Raw genomic sequence first — 19,640 nt, 5'->3', positions numbered from 1 at the left:
TAGGTTTTCTTCTCTTCAGTGATAGTGATGACAAAGGTGATAGCGACGACTACCATTCTCCTCCTTTCTCTTTTTACCATTGTCGACAATGTCCTATGACGGACAAGGAAGCAGAAACGAGACAAATCAAAGACGAAGAAGCTGCCATCGTGTTTTCCTCTCTTCTCCCTTAGATCTGTCCCCTTTTTTGTCGAATCAGCTCTAGATGAAGCTTTTGTCATGCGACTCATTTTCGTCTAAAGCTGAATGGATCAAAAATGAAGTTGGTGTTGCTTTGTCATGCTGGTGCTAGAGAAGCCAAATTGTTTCATCTTCAATTTGTCGAGACGGTGGTTCTTCGTCCATCGTGGGATATCGTCGGTGGTGGCAAAGAGAGAAGGGAGCAGAATGGTGATCGTCGTCGTTGTTGTTGCCAGAGAGAAGAAAACCTAAAGGTTTGTGAGGGTGAAATATCCTTTTTTCAAAGTTAAGAGGTTGGGTTGAAATGCACTTTTCAAAATACAGGGGAAAAATGATATAAATTATATATTTTTTAATGTAAAAGATAAAATGATAATTTTATTTTTACTTGTAATTAAAAGTTTTTACAAAAATTAGTCCATGAATGAGTATTTAAAATTTTAAATTATTATAAATATGTTTTTGACATTAAACTAAAATTTGAGGGAGAAAGTCCTTTGCCCAATAATAAAATATGGCTTATTATTTATAATCAAGAAAAAGATTGGATCGTTATTTATTTTTGTAATGGAAAAAGAAAATTTAATTTAATTTGGCGCGATTGTGTGAGTTTGTGAAGCAGGGGGTCAAAAGTCAAATTAAAAAAATAAAGATCAGTCAGTCAGTCAGTCAGTCAAGTCTTTCTTTGAATTTTGTTTCGCTTTTTCAGAAAATCTCATGCACATCCCTAAAATATTGATTTATTCCCCCAGAATCCATTATGTTTAGAAAGTAATTAATATTACCTATTATTTATAGCTCTTGACAAATTTATATAGGCCAAAATACTTATTCCCACCTAAGATTTATTCCATTGACAAAATCATACCCTTTAACTTTAAAAATCTAAATATCTACTTATTAACTAATATGATTAAGATATATATATGTGTGTGTGTGTGTGTTATAAATGTATAAATGTTATTTACCCTATAATTTAAAAAATAAATCTTTCTTCCAAATTTAATTTTAAAAATATACAATTTTTCATTGCAACTATCTCCTTGAGTTTTATTTTTTTACTCATTACAACGGTCTCCTTATCTTTTAGAATATTACAATAATACTACTGTAAATGGAGTCTCTTTTTCTAACAAATGTTTTCTCCGCAATTCACTCCAATGCAAAAGGACAAAGCTAGGAGTTGGATTGCTCAGCCAGGCTAAAAATCAACACAAGGCTTGCAAATCTTCACATGATATTTAACAAACACCTTCAGAGCACAATCACCCACATCTGAAACTTCTGAAATCAAACACCCACAAAATTCAACCAATCTCTGGTAACCACAAGCAAAAACCAATACAACTTTTATCCTAATTCAAATCAAAATGAAACACCAACCAAATCCACAAAACCCAATTGCAAAACCACAAATTACTATGACAGAGGAACGATTATGGGGTGGATGACAATGATCAAAGATGCGAGGATGATGGTCAGGCGACTGTGGGGGTGGTCAAAGAGGCGATGCCGACTGCAGAAGTAGAATTTGATGTGGTGAAACAGTGCAATTAGACTTGGAAATGGAATGCTTAAGTCTTGGAAAAATACAAAACGGTTGATTAAGGTCGATAGAAGTTAAAATAGTATTGTTGGCAAACGACGTCTAGAAACCGACGAGTAGGCCGGCCATGTGGATCCTTTCCAAGTCTGTGTATAACGAAACATTCAAATAAGTATTGGTAACTAAAACTGCCATGGTGAGGGTGGGTATTGGAACACAGACTTGCTCTTCCAGTGGTTACTCTTGTTAGGTTTCAAATGTACGGCAGTATCGAGAAAGCAGTCATTGTAGAAGGCAACCACAAAAGTCATATATTAGAAGAGAACGTATTTAGGGGAGTGTCATTCAATTTCCTTAAATATAAAGGGGTGGTTAAATCAGTAAAAGTATAAAACCATAACAAAGGAAAGTTTAAAAAATTAAGGCATAAAAATATGATAAAATTTTATTATTTTTTAATATTATTAATTAAATAATATTTATACTTTTGTAAGTAATAATTTTTTTAATAGTAACAGTTTATACGTAAGTATTTGAATTTTTTAAAATTAAAAAGTTTGATTTTGTTAATAAATTAAACCTTAATCAAGAATAAGTTTTTCGGCCAATTTATGTATAATACGTTGTGCTATCAAAATTTGTTAAAGAAAAAGGGGAGGCACTTTGGTTTTTTTTTTTTGCAAAAAATAACTGTAAATTAAGAATAAAAAAATAGGAGACAAAATTGCTTTAAAATTAAAGTATTTAGTTATAAAAATAAGGCTAAAAGACTTATTCCCATTAAGGGTTAGAACATTCCTAAAATTTTACTTGTTGAGTTTCAAATACTCACGCATCAATGATTAAAGTTAATAAAATTTATTAAATTCAAAAGTAAAAATATCATTTAACCAATAATATCAAAAAAAAATAAAATTTTATCTCATTTTTTCTCTTTAATTTTAAAAACTAATAATTTTGACTCACCTAAAAGTTTGAAAAGTTAACTTTTCACCTTAGGGTTTTCTTTTTTCTTTCTACAATGACCAAAATTCGGGTTGTCGATTCATCTTCCCACCCATGCGTTCATTAGCTCTCTTTCTTTCTATCTTCAATTTCATTCTATCAAAATCGAACGATGTTCTATGATTCTTAAAATCTAAAAACCCTAATAAGAGAGCACCGATCTGGCAACTGAAATGGGTAGACGATCAATTGAAGATCTAGAGGGGGGGAGAGAGAGTTGATCTAGGTTTGTTGTTAAACAAAGATCTGAGATGAAGAGAGCATCGATCTGGCAATGTGAAATGAACAAATGACTACAACAATCTTTGGTTGAAGGAGATGTTGATATAAAAGGAGAGAGAGCACTGAGAGGGAGAGACAAAGCCAATCTTCACTCAAGCAATGGAGACGTTGACAAATTCTAGTCATTGACAAAGCTGAAGAAAAAAAGAAAACCCTAAGGGTGCGTTTGGTTAAAGGATTTTAAGATTACCTTGGTAATCTATCTTTTATTCCCTTGTTTGGTTTGTCAGTAATAAAAGATTACAGTAATCTTCTATTACCAATGCTGACGTGACAGGTAATATAGGTGGTAATTTGATTACCACCTTCACCTTAGATATTTAAAGATTACTGAGGTAATCTTGAGTTTATTATAAAAAAATTATTATTTATTAATCTTTTGAGATAAAAATAAATTTATTTTTAATTAATATGACAAATAATATAAAAAATATTTAAAAATAATTATATTCAAGGGCATTTAAGTAAAATAATTTACTAGTAATCTTTTATTACCTTTAACCAAACACAATAATTATTTATACCTATCAAATTTTATCAAACATAGTAATCATTTATACCCAGTAATCTTCTAAATAATCTATCTTCAAGGTAATCTTTCTATTTTAGTAATCAAATATTACCCAAACTAAACGCCCCCTAAGAGAGAATAGGTAAGTTTCAAAACTTTTAGTGGAAAAAATTATTAGTTTTTCAAACTAAGATGGAAAATATGAAATAAAATTTTATTTATTTTAATATAACTGGTAAATAAAATTTATTTTATTATTAGATTTAATGTATTTTGTTAACTTTTACCGTTGATGCATAGGTATTCAGGTTTTTGAAATTTAGCAGGTTGAAATTTGACAATAGACTAAACCTTGGGTGGGAGTAAGTCTTTTGGCCTAAAAATACTCCTATAAAATTATCAATCTACCCTTAAAACAAAAGGCATCAAAATTGGTTATCACATTAAATTAGTCACTAACACTAGCTATTAATTTTAGATTTGGTTCGACAAAGGGTTTCTTTAAAGTCATTCTAAAAGTTGTGGTGCCGAATTGATGGATCTATCTTCAAGGTGTAAACGGAATTAATCCCATGGAAAATGATCAAAGTCTTAGTCAACACTCCCAAGAACACGTCCATAACATTTTTTTGTTCGGTACATAAATAATATAGATAATTTTGTATATAATAATAATTAAATATTATTTTATTTTTAATTTAAAATTTTTATAATAACATATAATTATTAATAAACAAAATTATATATTTATTTGATTTCCAACCATCATCTATTTCCTTGTTCCCCGCCTGCTTGAAAAACTTAACGAACTTCCTCAATTTCTCATTTACGTCTCCAAACCCAAATGATCCTCCGTCTTCAAGGCTGTTTCTCCTCTTTCCTCCTTTCTTTTTTGTTTTTACTCTACCCTTTGGCTTTTTCTCAACCTTCTGCATACCAAATCGCCACCATGACCAAACTTTCTCAGCTTTTCAACAGTTCAGCCGTCGGATGGGATGTTACAAAGCAGTCCAACCCTTGTTCCTGGAAGGGAGTTACTTGTAGTGCTGGTTCCTTGATTACTGAGCTTTCTTTATCTGGGTTTGGTCTCTCTAGCTCTGAATTTTTGTCTGTTGTTTGTAATATTAGTTCTTTGCAATCGCTTGATGCCTCTGAGAATCAATTGAGCTCAATTCCCTCTGAGTTCTTCACATATTGTGGGAAAATTGGTGGGCTCAAGTTGTTGAATTTTAGTAGGAATGGATTGAAGGGTCCTTTGGTTAGTTTTATTGGTTTTGTTGAATTAGAGTTCTTGGATTTGTCTTACAATTTTTTGGGTGGTAACATCAGTTTACTCTTGGATGAATTAGTTAGTCTCAAAAGTTTGAATGTTAGTGGCAATTTATTTGGAGGGAGTATTCCCAGCAACCTGGGAAAATCTAAGGCTTTAGAGCAGCTTGTGCTTTCTGTGAATAGTTTCACTGGTGAAATACCTGAAGAAATTGCAGATTATGGGAATTTAACATTGATTGACCTTAGTGTTAATCATCTTTCAGGGTCTATTCCTAGTAGAATTGGAGAACTTGCCAAGTTGAAAGTTCTAATTCTCTCACAGAATAACTTAAATGGTGGAATTCCAACAAACCTTTCCAGTATATCAACCCTGTCGCGTTTTGCAGCCAAACAGAACAATTTTAGTGGTCCAATTCCTAGTGATCTCACAAAACATTTGAAGAATTTGGATCTTAGTTACAACAAGTTGACAGGTTCAATTCCAGAAGACCTTTTGTCATCTGCGAATTTGCAGACTCTGGATTTGTCTTATAATTCACTTGAGGGTTCAATACCTGATAAAATTTCTCCAAGAATGGTTAGGTTGAGATTAGGAAGCAATGCACTCAATGGTTCGATCCCTTCCTTGAATTTTGCAGCTCTTGAAAATTTAACTTACTTGGAGCTAGACAGCAATAGGCTCACTGGAACCATACCTCCACAACTGGGTGATTGCCAAAATTTGGCACTGTTGAATTTGGCTCAAAATAAATTGAATGGTTCATTGCCGGCGCAGTTGGGTAATCTCAGCGGTCTTCAAGTTATGAAACTTCAGCTCAATGACCTGGGTGGAGAAATCCCTGTTGAGTTTTCCCAGCTAAAGACTTTGTCTCAATTAAACATTAGCTGGAACTCGCTTACTGGTTCGATACCTTCTTCCTTTTCCAACTTGCAACAACTTAGAAACTTGAATTTACAAGGCAACCATCTCAGTGGTTCCATACCTGACTCTATTGGGAACATGAATTCTTTGATAGAGCTCCAACTTGGAGAAAATCAGTTAAGTGGCCCAATTCTGAAGTTGCCAGAGAAATTGCAGATTGGTTTGAATCTGAGTAGCAATCTGTTTGAAGGACCAATCCCAGACAGTCTTTCTAGCCTGACTGTATTGGAAGTTTTAGATCTCTCACACAACAATTTTTCTGGTGAGATTCCAGAATTTTTTACTCAAATGCAATCCCTGGTGCAGTTAATTCTTTCTTATAATCAGTTGTCAGGAATTGTTCCTAAGTTCAGCTTCCATGTCTCAGTCAACCTTTCTGGAAATTTGAGCCTCAGAAATGGAACAGAACCAAATGCTTCCCTAGAGAAGGAAAGGAGGCAGAGCCGGATTCCAGTTGCAGTTGTGATACTTATGGCCGTCGCGGCTGGTGTTTATGCTGCTGGGCTAATCACAGTTATGTGTTCCTTCTTCCTTCGGATCATCCGAAGTATTAGAAAAGAGTAGAAAACATAAATAAATGTTTACATGCAATAAAATTATGTGCATAACTTTATATATAAACAATGAAGTTTTATAATATAATTAGGTGTGTTTTATTTTTAATTTTCAATCTATCCACAACTTTGTGTATAAATAATAATGAGTTATAATGTGATTAGATATTGTTTTATTTTTAATTTTTAACTATCTAATTATATAGTGACATATCGTTATTTGTATGCAAAAGTTGTGCATATAGCAATACTTATTTATATAAATATATATTGAACTATATTTTGAAAGAGTAATATTATATATAAAAATATATTATACAAACTTTTGTGTATACCCTTGTATGTTTACTTCTGATCAATGATTTTAAAGTAGAAGAAAAAGTAAACAATCATATTATTTAATTACAAATTATTGACTTAATTTATACATAAAAGTTTATATAATTTATTTATATATATAATTTTACTCATCCTAAAAGCAATGGGAGTCGCTTTACAATAACAAGGTCATAAATTCTCACTGTACACTTGATGCCACCAGGACGGAGCAACCTATAAAAGGCTTAATTTCTTCATTGTAAGAATCTGAGGTTATGTTCAGTATGTCATATCCTACTAATAGGACCAATATATTATTTCATTTGATTGCAATATAATGTTGTATAATATAGTTTTTAGAATTAAAGTTTAAGGTTTAGGATTAAATATAGACTAAATGATTATTTTTTGCCCAAATCTTGATGAAAACTTCAATTATATGAATGTATATTTAATTGAGACCTGACATGTCTGTTAGTATTGAGATTACGCATTCCATCTTGACATGTTTGATTTGCAGAATTTCAACTTAATTCTGGTACAATGCTCAACTTAAAGCTCTAGGCAACGAGTAGGATGGAGCCTTGACTTTCTCTTATATTAGTGAGTTCTAGTTCTAGAAATATGTTTGGCTACTTAGAAAATGAACAAAACTGTGCGAGAATATGAGCATCGAGAGAGCATTATAGAGAACTCTTTTGCTTTCTATTCTTGAGCTTACCATCGGGTTAGAATGAGTGATTTTGGTGAGAGCATGTAAAGGTGAAGAAGATGTATGAATATCTTCTCTAATCATGGGAAACACAACGTTGAAAATTAATGAGATAAATATGTAATCAATTCTAAACACTTATCCTTTATCACCTCTCATTATTTTAACCCCTCAACTTTAGGTTATCATTTGACTACTAAAGGTTCAAATTCTTATATATATATATGTCTAACAACAGTGTTGAATCTATTTGGAATGGACTAGAGTTAAATAACTCATTAATACATATTGATATCACACACAATTGAGAAGAACCCTATATTATTCACTCTAAATCCAATATACCCGAAGCTTTTTAATCTTGGCAATCAATCACACATTGTGTGAGACATATAGATTCATTGTCATATTTGTAGTGAATCAAATTGGGATTACTCCACAATCAATCAACCCTCGATTCACAGCCTATGAGCACCCCTTAGCAAGATATGATGATCACCCAAATGATAGTTATTTAACAGAAGATTAGTTTTTACCTTTTAATAATATTTAATCATATCAATAAACTGGATAACATTGTTTTTACCTTGTTTACATATAAGAAACCAAAGCCCTGTGTGATGGCGGATGACAGCACATGATGGTGGCATTGTGCATAGTTGAAAGCTGAAGTTGGTGGTGGTGTAAGGTTGGAAGAGTTTTTTTTTAATAAAGATACTTTGTCTTATTAATTATTAAATAATAAAATACTCGCAATGACTTAGGTTGCTCAATATTTTGGCGCCTGTGAGGAATCGCAAAGGACCAAGCTCGAAGACGTAGTTATAATTACGTGCATGAAGGTTAATTGATGAGATGTTCTAATTTGAGAATACTAGTCTTGAAAATATTTGAATCAATTGATAAGATGTGTTGGTTTTGAATAAAGAGAAATTAGAATTAATTCAATACATGATGATAATGTAAGTGATACTTGAGACAAATACTCGAATTTGATGAATATGAACGTAAGAGGTATTTAAGATGAATATCCTATTAAATAAAAAGGTGTAGGAGACACTTGAAACGGATTTCCGATCAGATACATAAAAATGGTATGAGATGGTAAGACTCTGTCAAAGATTTTCATAAAGGGATTGTAAGGGGTCAAGTCTAAAAATGAGGTATAATTGTATATAACTATGGGTGAGTCGCGTCAAAGCCCAGATGATGAGACTTTTTAGTATTGAGAAACATAGGCCAATTAATGAGACGTCTTGGTCCTTGGAAATGGAATGCAAATGATTTGTTATTTAAGAAGAGGTAAACGACAAGTGTCTACCCTGGTTATAGGTATAGAAGATACCTAAAATGAGTGCCCAATTCAGTGTGCATCAAGAACAAATACCCATAAGAGGCATTTAAGATGAATGTCCAACCATTATGTCAGGTACATTCGACATTGAGACTTTGTTAGGGGAAAACTTAATAACAAATACCAACGAAATCATGAGTATTTACTAAGTATTTATATTCGTTGTATTATTTGTTCTGTATTTACAAGTAAGAGAGACAATAAGACATGCGAGAAGACGAGTGTATCAGCATGTTGAACTGCATATCTTACAATATTTATTTTATTGTCTTAGTTAAATTTTTATGAAATTATGCACGTTATGGTTAATAATTTTATTTGAAATTACTAAATTTATTTTTAAGACATTTTTTTTACACGCTTATTTAAATATATACATTTATTCACATATGACTTGTCATATAGGGATAATTACCACTAAAAATATGTTTCGAAGAGGAGTGTTATACTTATAAAATTTAAAGGCAAAAAAAGTTGGCATAAAAATATATAAATGACATGCCTTATGCCTATTTTATAGGAATAATCTAATACCAAATAAATAATTTCATGTATAATTAAGGAGGATTGTCGCAATTTCATGTTTGACCAAAACATTGTAATCCATTTCTTCTAAAGACCCCAAAGTCAATTTTCATATAGGAAACGCGTTTGGCATTCAAACAAGTTGAGGGTCCGTGCCAATCACTTCAATTTAGTGCGCTTTTATTTTGTTTTTTCTTCTATCCACACTGAACACTTTTCAATCAAAGAAAATTTACACTAACATTTTATTTATTATTTGTATTTTATATTATGCTTGGTCCTGACTAAATACCCATTACCAATTTTGTAATATATTCTATAATCATATCTTTTTACTAATTGACTTCTTTTTTTTTTTTCTTTTTTGCTTTTTAGTATATACGTGAATCACGACACAGAAAATGTAAGCAAAAAGAATATAATTTAAAATAGAAAACTTTGAAAATATTCTTTAAAAATAAGCACCCAACTGAAAATATTATTAAATTTTAATTATAACTACGCATGTTTTTATTCTCTTTTCTTATATATTTTAATTTTTCAACACAAATTAGTGACGAATTTTTATCTTTTGATTCAACATAAACCAATCAATTCTACGAATGAATCTAAAAATAATTATGTTTCATTGAATTTTAATTGAATGCCATTGATTAAAGGTTAAGAATATGTATTATAGATTTATGTCAAAATTTTGTATTATAATAAAATATGGCTTATTATTTATAATTAAGAAATGGATTATATTTAATTATTGTTATAATAAGTGAATAAAATAGGATATTTGGAAAAAGAAATTTTAATTTAATTAGGTGTGAGTGTGTAAGGTCGTGGACGGTTTTCAAAAGGCAGGGGTCAAAAGGAAATTAAATAATAAAGGGCAAACGAAAATGGATGGAGGTATAGTCAGTCAGAGTCAGTCAAGTCTTTCTTGGAATTTTGTTCAACTTTCCGGGAAATTCTCATTCACATCCCTGAAATAATGTTTTAATATTCCAGAATCCACTAGTTTGTGGAAACTGATTAATTTTCTCTATTACTTTTAAGTCTTTGACAAATTTTTATACTATAAATTGTGGATGCTATTAAAATTGTTAAAAGTGAGAGTATTTTATATATTACCGTATTTTTATTATTAATTGTCAATTAAAAAACAACAAGACAAAATTGCTCTAAAATTAAATATTTTGTTATAGAAAATAATCCTACAAAATTATCAATCTACCCTTAAATTTGTTAAACAAAAGGCATCAAAATTCGCTATAACATTGATTGAACTCAATTCACTAATTTTTTTTTTTCAAAGATTTTGTTGACAAAAGGTTTAATTTAATGTTTTCTAAAACTTACGGTGTCGAATAATTAGATGTATCTTGAGGGTGCAAACGGAATATTGCCACGAAGAATTATCAAAGTCATGAGTCAACTCCACTCCTAACAACACGTCCACAACATTTTCTCATAAAAGTTCCCTCCTTCCTTCGTAAATTCCAACCATCGCCTATTTCCTTGTTCCCCGCCCGCCTGCAAATCTTCACAAACTTCCTCAAATTCTCATTTACATCTCCAAGCTCAAATGATCCTCCGTCTTCATGGCTGTTTCTCCTCTTTCCTCCTTTCTTTTTTGTTTTTACTCTACCCTTTGGCCTTCTCTGTACCTTCTTCAGACCAAATCGACACCATGATCAGACTTTCTCAGCTTTTCAACAGTTCAGCCGTCGGATGGGATCTTACAAAGCAGTCCAACCCTTGTTCCTGGAAGGGAGTTAATTGTAGTGCTGGTTCCTTGATTACTGAGCTTTCTTTATCTGGGTTTGGTCTCTCTAGCTCTGAATTTTTGTCTGTAGTTTGTAATATTAGTTCTTTGCAATCGCTTGATGTCTCTGAGAATCAACTCAGCTCAATTCCCTCTGAGTTCATCACATATTGTGGGAAAATTGGTGGGCTCAAGTTGTTGAATTTTAGTAGGAATGGATTGCGGGGTTCTTTGGTTAGTTTTATTGGTTTCGTTGAATTAGAGTTCTTGGATTTGTCTTACAATTTTTTGGGTGGTAACATCAGTTTACTCTTGGATGAATTAGTTAATCTCAAAAGTTTGAATGTTAGTCGCAATTTTTTTGGAGGGAGTATTCCTAGCAACCTCGGAAAATCTAAGGCTTTAGAGCAGCTTGTGCTTTCTGTGAATAATTTCACTGGTGAAATACCTGAAGAAATTGCAGATTATGGGAATTTAACATTGATTGACCTTAGTGTTAATGGTCTTTCAGGGTCTATTCCTCGTAGAATTGGAGAACTTGCCAAGTTGAAAGTTCTAATTCTCTCGCTGAATAACTTAAATGGTGGAATTCCAACAACCCTTTCCAGTATATCAACCCTGTCGCGTTTTGCAGCCAATCAGAACAATTTTAGTGGTCCAATTCCTAGTGATCTCACAAAATATTTGAAGAATTTGGATCTTAGTTACAACAAGTTGACAGGGTCAATTCCAGAAGACCTTTTGTCATCTGCGAATTTGCAGACTGTGGATTTGTCCAATAATTCACTTGAGGGTTCAATACCTGATAAAATTTCTCCAAGCATGGTGAGGTTGAGATTAGGAAGCAATGCACTCAATGGTTTGATCCCTTCCTTGAATTTTGCAGCTCTTGAAAATTTAACTTACTTGGAGCTAGACAACAATAGCCTCACTGGAACCATACCTCCACAACTGGGTAATTGCCAAAATTTGGCACTGTTGAATTTGGCTCAAAATAAATTGAATGGTTCATTGCCGGCGCAGTTGGGTAATCTCAGCCGTCTTCAAGTTATGAAACTTCAGCTCAATGACCTGGGTGGAGAAATCCCTGTTGAGTTTTCCCAGCTAAAGACTTTGTCTCAATTAAACATTAGCTGGAACTCGCTTACTGGTTCGATACCTCCTTCCTTTTCCAACTTGCAACAGCTTAGAAACTTGAATTTACAAGGCAACCATCTCAATGGTTCCATACCTGTCTCTATTGGGAACATGAATTCTTTGATAGAGCTCCAACTTGGAGAAAATCAGCTAAGTGGCCCAATTCTGAAGTTGCCAGAGAAATTGCAGATTGGTTTGAATCTGAGTAGCAATCTGTTTAAAGGACCAATCCCAGACAGTCTTTCTAGCCTAACTGTATTGGAAGTTTTAGATCTCTCACACAACAATTTTTCTGGTGAGATTCCGGACTTTTTTATTCAAATGCAATCCCTGGTGCAGTTAATTCTTTCTTACAATCAGTTGTCAGGAATTATTCCTAAGTTCAGCTTCCATGTCTCAGTCAACATTACTGGAAATTTGGACCTCAGAAATGGAACAGAACAAAATGTTCCCCAAAAACAGGCAAAGGGAAACAAATCAGCTGCTTTGCCAATTATTATTGCCATGGTGGCTGCAATTGTTGCTGTCGGTGTTACAATCATTGCTCTATTAATTTCAAGACGCTTTTACCGGGTTAATGATGAGCATTTACAAGTTGAGGAAGAGCTTCCTATTCCCCAGGTCATCCGAGGCAATCTTTTGACAGCAAACGGAATCCATAAATCAAATATCTCCTTCCCCAAGGCCATGGAAGCAGTTGCTGATCCATTAAACATTGTGCTGAAAACTAGGTTTTCAATCTATTACAAAGCAATCATGCCATCTGGAATGACCTACGTCATCAAGAAGCTTAACTGGAGTGATAAGATATTCCAATTGGGAAGCCATGATAAATTTGAACAAGAGTTAGAGGTCTTGGGGAAGCTCAGCAATTCAAATGTCATGACTCCTTTGGCTTATGTGTTGACTGCAGATAGTGCTTATCTGTTCTACGAAGATGCTCCAAAGGGAACCCTTTCTGATGTTCTTCATGGCAGTGTTGGAAATTCTTTAGATTGGGCGAGTCGTTACAGTATAGCAGTAGGAGTAGCTCAGGGTCTTGCTTTTCTACATGGATTGACCTCCAGTCCGATTCTCCTTCTTGATCTATCAAGTAGGAACATTATGCTTAAGTCACTGAAAGAGCCACAAGTTGGAGACATTGAACTCTGCAAAGTGATTGACCCTTCAAAGAGTACTGGCAGCCTTTCCATGGTTGCTGGTTCTGTCGGTTATATTCCTCCTGGTAACCTCTTTCTCCTGATTTTATAACTAAATTAGTTTTCAAGTTTCTGGTCTTATTGCACATGACTGAATGATTCATATAATCTCCAAAAATCTCTAAAATCTGGATAAAATTGTGCTCTGTTTTTTCTCTTGGATAATTCTTGCTGACAATGCATGTTTCTTTCTGATATACACCACAATTATATACTCAAATCCATTTCATAATCATTTGAGTTGTAACCTCAAAAAGTCTTTTCTCAAACCTACTCAGTTGCCTCAATCGATCATAAATGTTTAGGCTGATGATTCCAAAATTTCTAAACCTATTGAGATCTCTACTTTGATGATTGCAGAATATGCTTACACGATGAGGGTAACAATGGCTGGTAACATATACAGTTTCGGGGTCGTTCTCCTGGAGTTGCTAACCGGAAAGCCTGCAGTTTGTGAGGGTACTGAGTTAGCCAAATTGGTCCTACGAAACTCAGCACAACATGATAAATGGGATCACATCCTTGATTTTAGTGTCAGCAGTACATCACTAGCTGTCCGAAGCCAGATGTTTGCAGTCCTTAAGGTTGCTATTGCTTGTGTTAATGTCTCACCTGAAGCAAGGCCAAAGATGAAGAGTGTGCTGCGGATGCTCCTGAATGCAAGATAAACCTTTGTTGAGTGACAAATTGGACAGTGACACAAGATATAGCCATTTGCTTCTTGAGTTAAAGCAAATAAGAAGTTAGATGTAGCAGACATTATACAATATACAGAAGATGGTTTCCTGCCTTTTCATCATATGTGTTTTATTATATTTGTAAGATAATAGCTTTTTTAGCCATACAAAAATGGCTATCTGTAAGCCAACCTGCATGTGAATTTTTTTTTTTTTGGGTAATAACAGTTTATGATATACATTATAAGTAGGAATTAGAGGTTGCTAGTCGTTCCATTTTATGCAGCTTATGAAACACTTGAAAGCATTTCAAGCATCTTCTTCTTGTTTAAGTCTGAGAGGATGAATGATTGCTAATAGCTCAAACTCGGGAAAGAAGTTTCTAAATATTTTTTATGATTTAGTAATCACCAATCCTTTGGAATTCACAAGGTCATTTAACTTCTGAAATGAAATGGTGAAAATTGAATTTTCTTTTCAATTCACTCATCTTTCTTCGAGATGATGAATGATATAAATGCGTATAACTAATGACAATTAATTACAATTTATAAAAACTTTAGACTCTGATTTGAGACCAATCTGAATGTCCATTCCACGGATTTTGCTTTATATTTTCACAACAATATATTGTTACTTTGATTTTTTATATCGAGAATTTTAAAAAACCTTAAAAACACTTCCGTTGTCAGTCATACATGAATATATTGTTAATAATAGTTGGCTTAGAAAATTTAGGTTGATTAAAATGGGTTACTAGATCTCCCCATAATGGATGTCAACCTACTGGGTAAATCTTGTATCTCCAAGATAGATCGGTTTAAAAATTATAATAATTTAATAAATATGATATAAATAAATAATTATTATATTTAGTTAGAATTAATAAAAAAATATTTTTATGTGATTTTATTTAAATGCCCTGAAAATAACATGGACTATAAATTATTAGTGTATTTGGTTAAATTGATATATTTAATGTTAATTATTAGTGTATTCCCATCAAAGTTGTAGTTCATTGTCAAAATGATATGTGCTAACTTTCGAAAATTCAAATATTCATCTGTCATCCAACTTTGTTAATTTTCAGTTAATTATAAGGGTAAAAATGTTATTTAATTAGTAATATTAAAAAAATATAATTTTATCTTATTTTCTTATCTTAGTTTTTAAAAATTAATAATTTCTTTCAACCTAAATTTTGAAAACTTACATTTTTTCCTGTAGAGTCTCATTCTTTTCTCTTCCTTCTCTAATGATTATTCTCTGACTGAGCTTCCATACCTTCTCCTTTGTGGTACTCCCTCTCGCCTCTTGATTGAAGACGAATCGAAGATGGTAGTCGTTACCAATTTGTTGTCCCATGCTTCGGATGATGACATACTTTCATGGCTTAGGAGTCAATGAAGATAAGTGATGGCAGTCGAAGATGAATTAGAGGAAATCAACTGAGTTTATCAAATTCGAATGAGTTTATCTTGCTTGATTTTGATCAGAAATCAATAGGTTTCTATGTTGGAAATACCATCAGGGAGGGAGAAGGTGTTGACAAGATGGTTGAAAACATGTGGTGCTAGGATGAACAATTGTCGAAAAAAGCGAAGATATTTTGTGGGGTATAATTGTAATACTTTGAACTTTGAGGGGGCGACTATAATTGTTAAAATAATAAAACCTAGAAGGAGGGGGAAAAATGTAAGTTTTGAAAACTTAGACTGGAGGAAATTGTTATTTTTTAAAATTATGATAAAAAAAAAAGATAAAATTTTATTTATTTTAATATTACTGTTTAAATTATGTTTTTATCATTATAACTAACTAAAAATTTTAACAAAAGTTGAATGACTGATGGGTATTTAAATTTTTAAAAATTAGTAGATATCACTCTGGCAGAGAACTAAACCTTGAGTGGAAATAAGTCTTTTGGGTTTTTTTTTTTTTTTCAAATGATAATGCTGTAAAGTGATTAATTAATTTTTTTTTAAATTTATCCTTTGAATGAGCATCTAATGTCTAATTTAAGTGTTAATAGAACTTTCATATGCAAGAATGGCTTAGTGATTTTAAAAATAGCATTTTGTCAGAAATAAAATCAGTAAAATAATAGTGAAAAGGGTCTTACAGATTTTCAACTGGTAATTTTGTTACGAAATAATGTCTATAATTCTCAGTATCCTTGGGCTTCTAATACTAATAAATGTACAGATTAAGCAGAGGACGAGTTTAACTTTATTTATATAAGAAAACTGACACATAATATTATACAACATTTGGAAAGGTCTCTCCGGTATTTTGATTAATGCAGATGAAGTCGAGCAGCTTTAAATGCTATCTGTGAAAAATAAATAAATAAAGAAAGAAAGTCCTGGGTTGGACCCAAAACCGGGCTTGTCGGTTTTCACAAAGAAACCAACCTTTTTCAGTCTCGATTTTGAATCCTAATTTAGGAACTGGTGGGTTTTGATTTTGGTCCTTAATTTTTCATCTGATGCTCAGATTCCCTTACCCTTAATTGTTATATTGTTTAGGGGCAACTTTTTTTAATCTTCATTTTAATGCAAACCAATTGGGGGAGAAAATGACACAAATATCAATTTTATTGATATATGAAATAAATACAATGAAGTAAAAATGTTGAAGTAAAAATTATATATTTCATTTGTATATGTAATAATATAAAGGAGTGTCTATTTATACAATACAACTGAACTATAAAAAAAAAGAAAAATCTATACGATCACTATAACTAAATTCAATCACTATAATTAGGATGTCAATTATTATGATTGAAGGTCAACCATTATAATAAGATCAATCCCTATGATTAAGGTATTAATTATTATGATCAGGGTGTCAATTATTATCAATCATGCAATAATAAAAAAAGACCAAACCTCTAGGTGGTATAGTTGATGCTAGTTTGAGTTTGGTGACTAATTATTGAAAGCAACTTAGGAGATGAGATTTGGTGAAGATATATGTTGTCTTATTTGTTGAGGATACTGAATTAAGATTGATAGTACCTCAAGAGACATGATGACACACAAAATGACAATTAATTTCTATATGTTTAGTGTGATCAGGAAAGATATCGTCGTAAGAAATTTGAATAGCACTCTAATTATCACTGTAAAGAATAGTGGTAGAATGGTATTTGACACATATATCTTCTAATAGCTAACAGAGCCAAAGTAATTCGGATGTAGCATTTGCAAGGGCACGATACTTTGATTTTGAACTTAAACGGGTTACAACAGTTTGTTTTTTTCTTCACCAAGAAATGAGAGAATCTTCAAAAAAAAAAAACAATAACCAACGATGGATCCACAATTAGTAGGATCACCTACCTAATCAACGTTTGAATATCCAAATAATATAAGAAAATATTGAGTAGAAAAAAGAAGACCATGAAAAGGAGTTTCTTTAACATAATGAAGAACTCAGAGAGTAGTTGAGAAGTGAGATGAGCGGGATGTAGCCATAAATTGGATAGCTAAGTGGACTGCATATAACATGTAATAACTTGGCATGCAACTTTTCCCTTAGGGATCTTTAATCCATTTCTCCTACTAATGACATCCCTGAGAACTTTATTATATGTCTGTCAATTGGGTAGAGTAAGTTTGAAGCCTTAATGTTTGATCTAAAAAAATAAATTTTGAGTTGAACAAAATTTGGGTTACAAGATGGTTAGAATGAAAAAAACTTGTCCATTGATTGTTCAAGGTCAAGGCCCGAGAGGGCCCAAAAAGTCATACTTGTTAATTTTTATTAATATTATATTTATGTAGTATTAATTTACTTTGTGTTTGAAACGGAATGAATTTGAAATAATTTTAGATATTACATGTATTAGTGTAACTAAAATTTAATTTTTCTTTATATATAAATTACAAGATTTCTTTAATTATAATATTTTTAAACCGTTTATATTTTAATATTAAATTATTTCACCCATTAATTTGATGTATGAAATTATTTTTTTTAAATTTTTGGTTCCATGGACCTAAAAGAAGATTAGATATACATTAAATTGGTAATTTATGGTTGTTTGAGTTGTTTTTTCTTTTTATTTTGCAGAGTGTTTTTATAGATTTTCTATTGAACCAAGCTTGAACCAAAATTTTGAGGCCCAAATAGGCAAACCTAAACCTAAGCCCAAAACCTTTTTTCCTATACAAAACAAGTCCAATTGACAGATCTACTCTATCATCTCCACCTAAACCTTTCCAACTGGGTAGGGCATAAATAGATTGCATGTTTGGTATGCAAACACCAAGGATATTAGTTGCGATTTCATTTTTCATTGTATAATACATAAGTTTATTGATTGAATCTACATGCACCCTTCTATATGTCCATCTAATGCACCCAAACAATTCTAACAAAAGGAAATCAGTATTCTATATAATGCAGTGACCTAACTACATGTACATCTTTGTTATATGTCGTAACTATATACTTTAAACTATTTTCACCTTTCATCCATCTATTGAATTCTCTAGTATTAGCTTTGTCTTTTCTAAGTAAAATGGTATGTAGATAATCTTAACATAGCATGCAAAACTTCATGAAATTCTCTACTAACTGTCTCACTGGACTTATCTATCAATATCAATATCATTTTATATAAATTTAGTGTCCTTATTTATGTTATGTATGTTACTTGATTGACCAGCATGAGATATGAAACAACTGTCTCTAGTCCTATTTTTGAGTAGCATGGCTACAATAAGAAGCACGAGCATGTTGAACATGGTTTCGATCATATTTAAGTGCTAAAACAAATAAATAAAAACACCAATCGTTTGCCTAAAATATAAATGAGTTATAACAGTTTAATGTAACCAATGAAAGAAGAATCATTATATTACTCAATTTAAACGTTATCATGAAAATTTAAATGAAAGGCTAAATTAAACGAATATTATGTAAATTAATTAAAAAAATCATGTAGAGTTATTTAGAAATAAATTATGTAAAACCCCAATATTCTCCACGAAAAACTGCAAGCATGTTTAGAAATGTATTAAACTTACGAAAACTGAAAATTAAAGACGCAAAATGTCGAAAATTGAAGGCAAAGAAATATCGCTTGCTATAGTTGATGACTAGGTCTTTTTTTGTTTTTGCCTTTTATTTGTTGGTTTTCTATATTTTCAAGAATAAATTTAATCTAATCATGATTCCAAGCCATAACCAACCATCTGAAAAATACTAATTGTCTCAAAAAAGTCTCGTTCAACTCTAATATTACTACTTGGTGAACTCTGAAAAAGATAAAAACACAAATTACACTAGAATAATGCGATAAACACAAATAATATATATAAATAATTATATGTCATTATGTAATTAGATAATTTAAAATTAGAGATAAAATAATATCTAATCATGTGGTGATATATCATTGTTTATGTACAAAATTGTGAATATTATTTGCACACATAGTTTTATTAACTACAATAATATACAAATTTTTTGTTAAATTCATTCTCTTAAATTTTATAAGGAAACAAACAGATCCAAACACATTGTGTTGAATCCAAGATAAATTAAAAAATAACCATAAAAAGGGATGCAAAATGCGTAAAATCAACTCCAAAATTGAAGTTTATATGCATGAACAATTCAAGCAAGTAGAACTAGTCATTAGCTATCTAATAACTTGTTTAGGTTTATATTATATG

At 31.7% G+C, this 19,640-nt stretch overlaps 2 protein-coding genes across 3 annotated transcripts; both read left to right on the top strand.

Moving 5' to 3' along the window:
- The first annotated feature begins 4,315 nt into the window (after positions 1-4,315).
- On the top strand, positions 4,316-6,362 carry LOC123230049 (LRR receptor-like serine/threonine-protein kinase RGI5). The gene has a single exon (XM_044656151.1). It carries the CDS (start codon positions 4,369-4,371, stop codon positions 6,280-6,282), a length of 1,914 nt encoding a protein of 637 aa, XP_044512086.1. The 5' UTR covers positions 4,316-4,368; the 3' UTR covers positions 6,283-6,362.
- Positions 6,363-10,637: 4,275 nt separating this feature from the next.
- On the top strand, positions 10,638-14,318 carry LOC123228669 (LRR receptor-like serine/threonine-protein kinase GSO1). Of its 2 annotated transcripts, XM_044654128.1 has the most exons (3): positions 10,638-12,369; positions 12,475-13,299; positions 13,634-14,318. In XM_044654128.1, exons 1-3 carry the CDS (start codon positions 10,758-10,760, stop codon positions 13,939-13,941), a joined length of 2,745 nt encoding a protein of 914 aa, XP_044510063.1. In that variant the 5' UTR covers positions 10,638-10,757; the 3' UTR covers positions 13,942-14,318. The 2 variants fall into 2 exon arrangements, with proteins under 2 accessions (XP_044510063.1, XP_044510062.1); XM_044654127.1 differs by having other exon boundaries at positions 10,638-13,299.
- Positions 14,319-19,640: the final 5,322 nt, after the last annotated feature.

This window comes from Mangifera indica, chromosome 11, assembly GCF_011075055.1.
Source record: "Mangifera indica cultivar Alphonso chromosome 11, CATAS_Mindica_2.1, whole genome shotgun sequence".
Classification (NCBI taxonomy): domain Eukaryota; kingdom Viridiplantae; phylum Streptophyta; class Magnoliopsida; order Sapindales; family Anacardiaceae; genus Mangifera; species Mangifera indica.
The sequence above is the reverse complement of the archived record's forward strand: the minus strand, read 5'-3'. Positions and strand labels throughout refer to the sequence as shown.

Bases quoted from the DNA above. Each gene is read 5' to 3' on its own strand.
- LOC123228669 (XM_044654127.1), top strand. From the start codon at position 10,758: ATGATCCTCCGTCTTCATGGCTGTTTCTCCTCTTTCCTCCTTTCTTTT. The intron at 13,300-13,633 runs GTAACCTCTTTC...TGATGATTGCAG, and splicing joins TGTCGGTTATATTCCTCCTG to AATATGCTTACACGATGAGG.
- LOC123230049 (XM_044656151.1), top strand. From the start codon at position 4,369: ATGATCCTCCGTCTTCAAGGCTGTTTCTCCTCTTTCCTCCTTTCTTTT.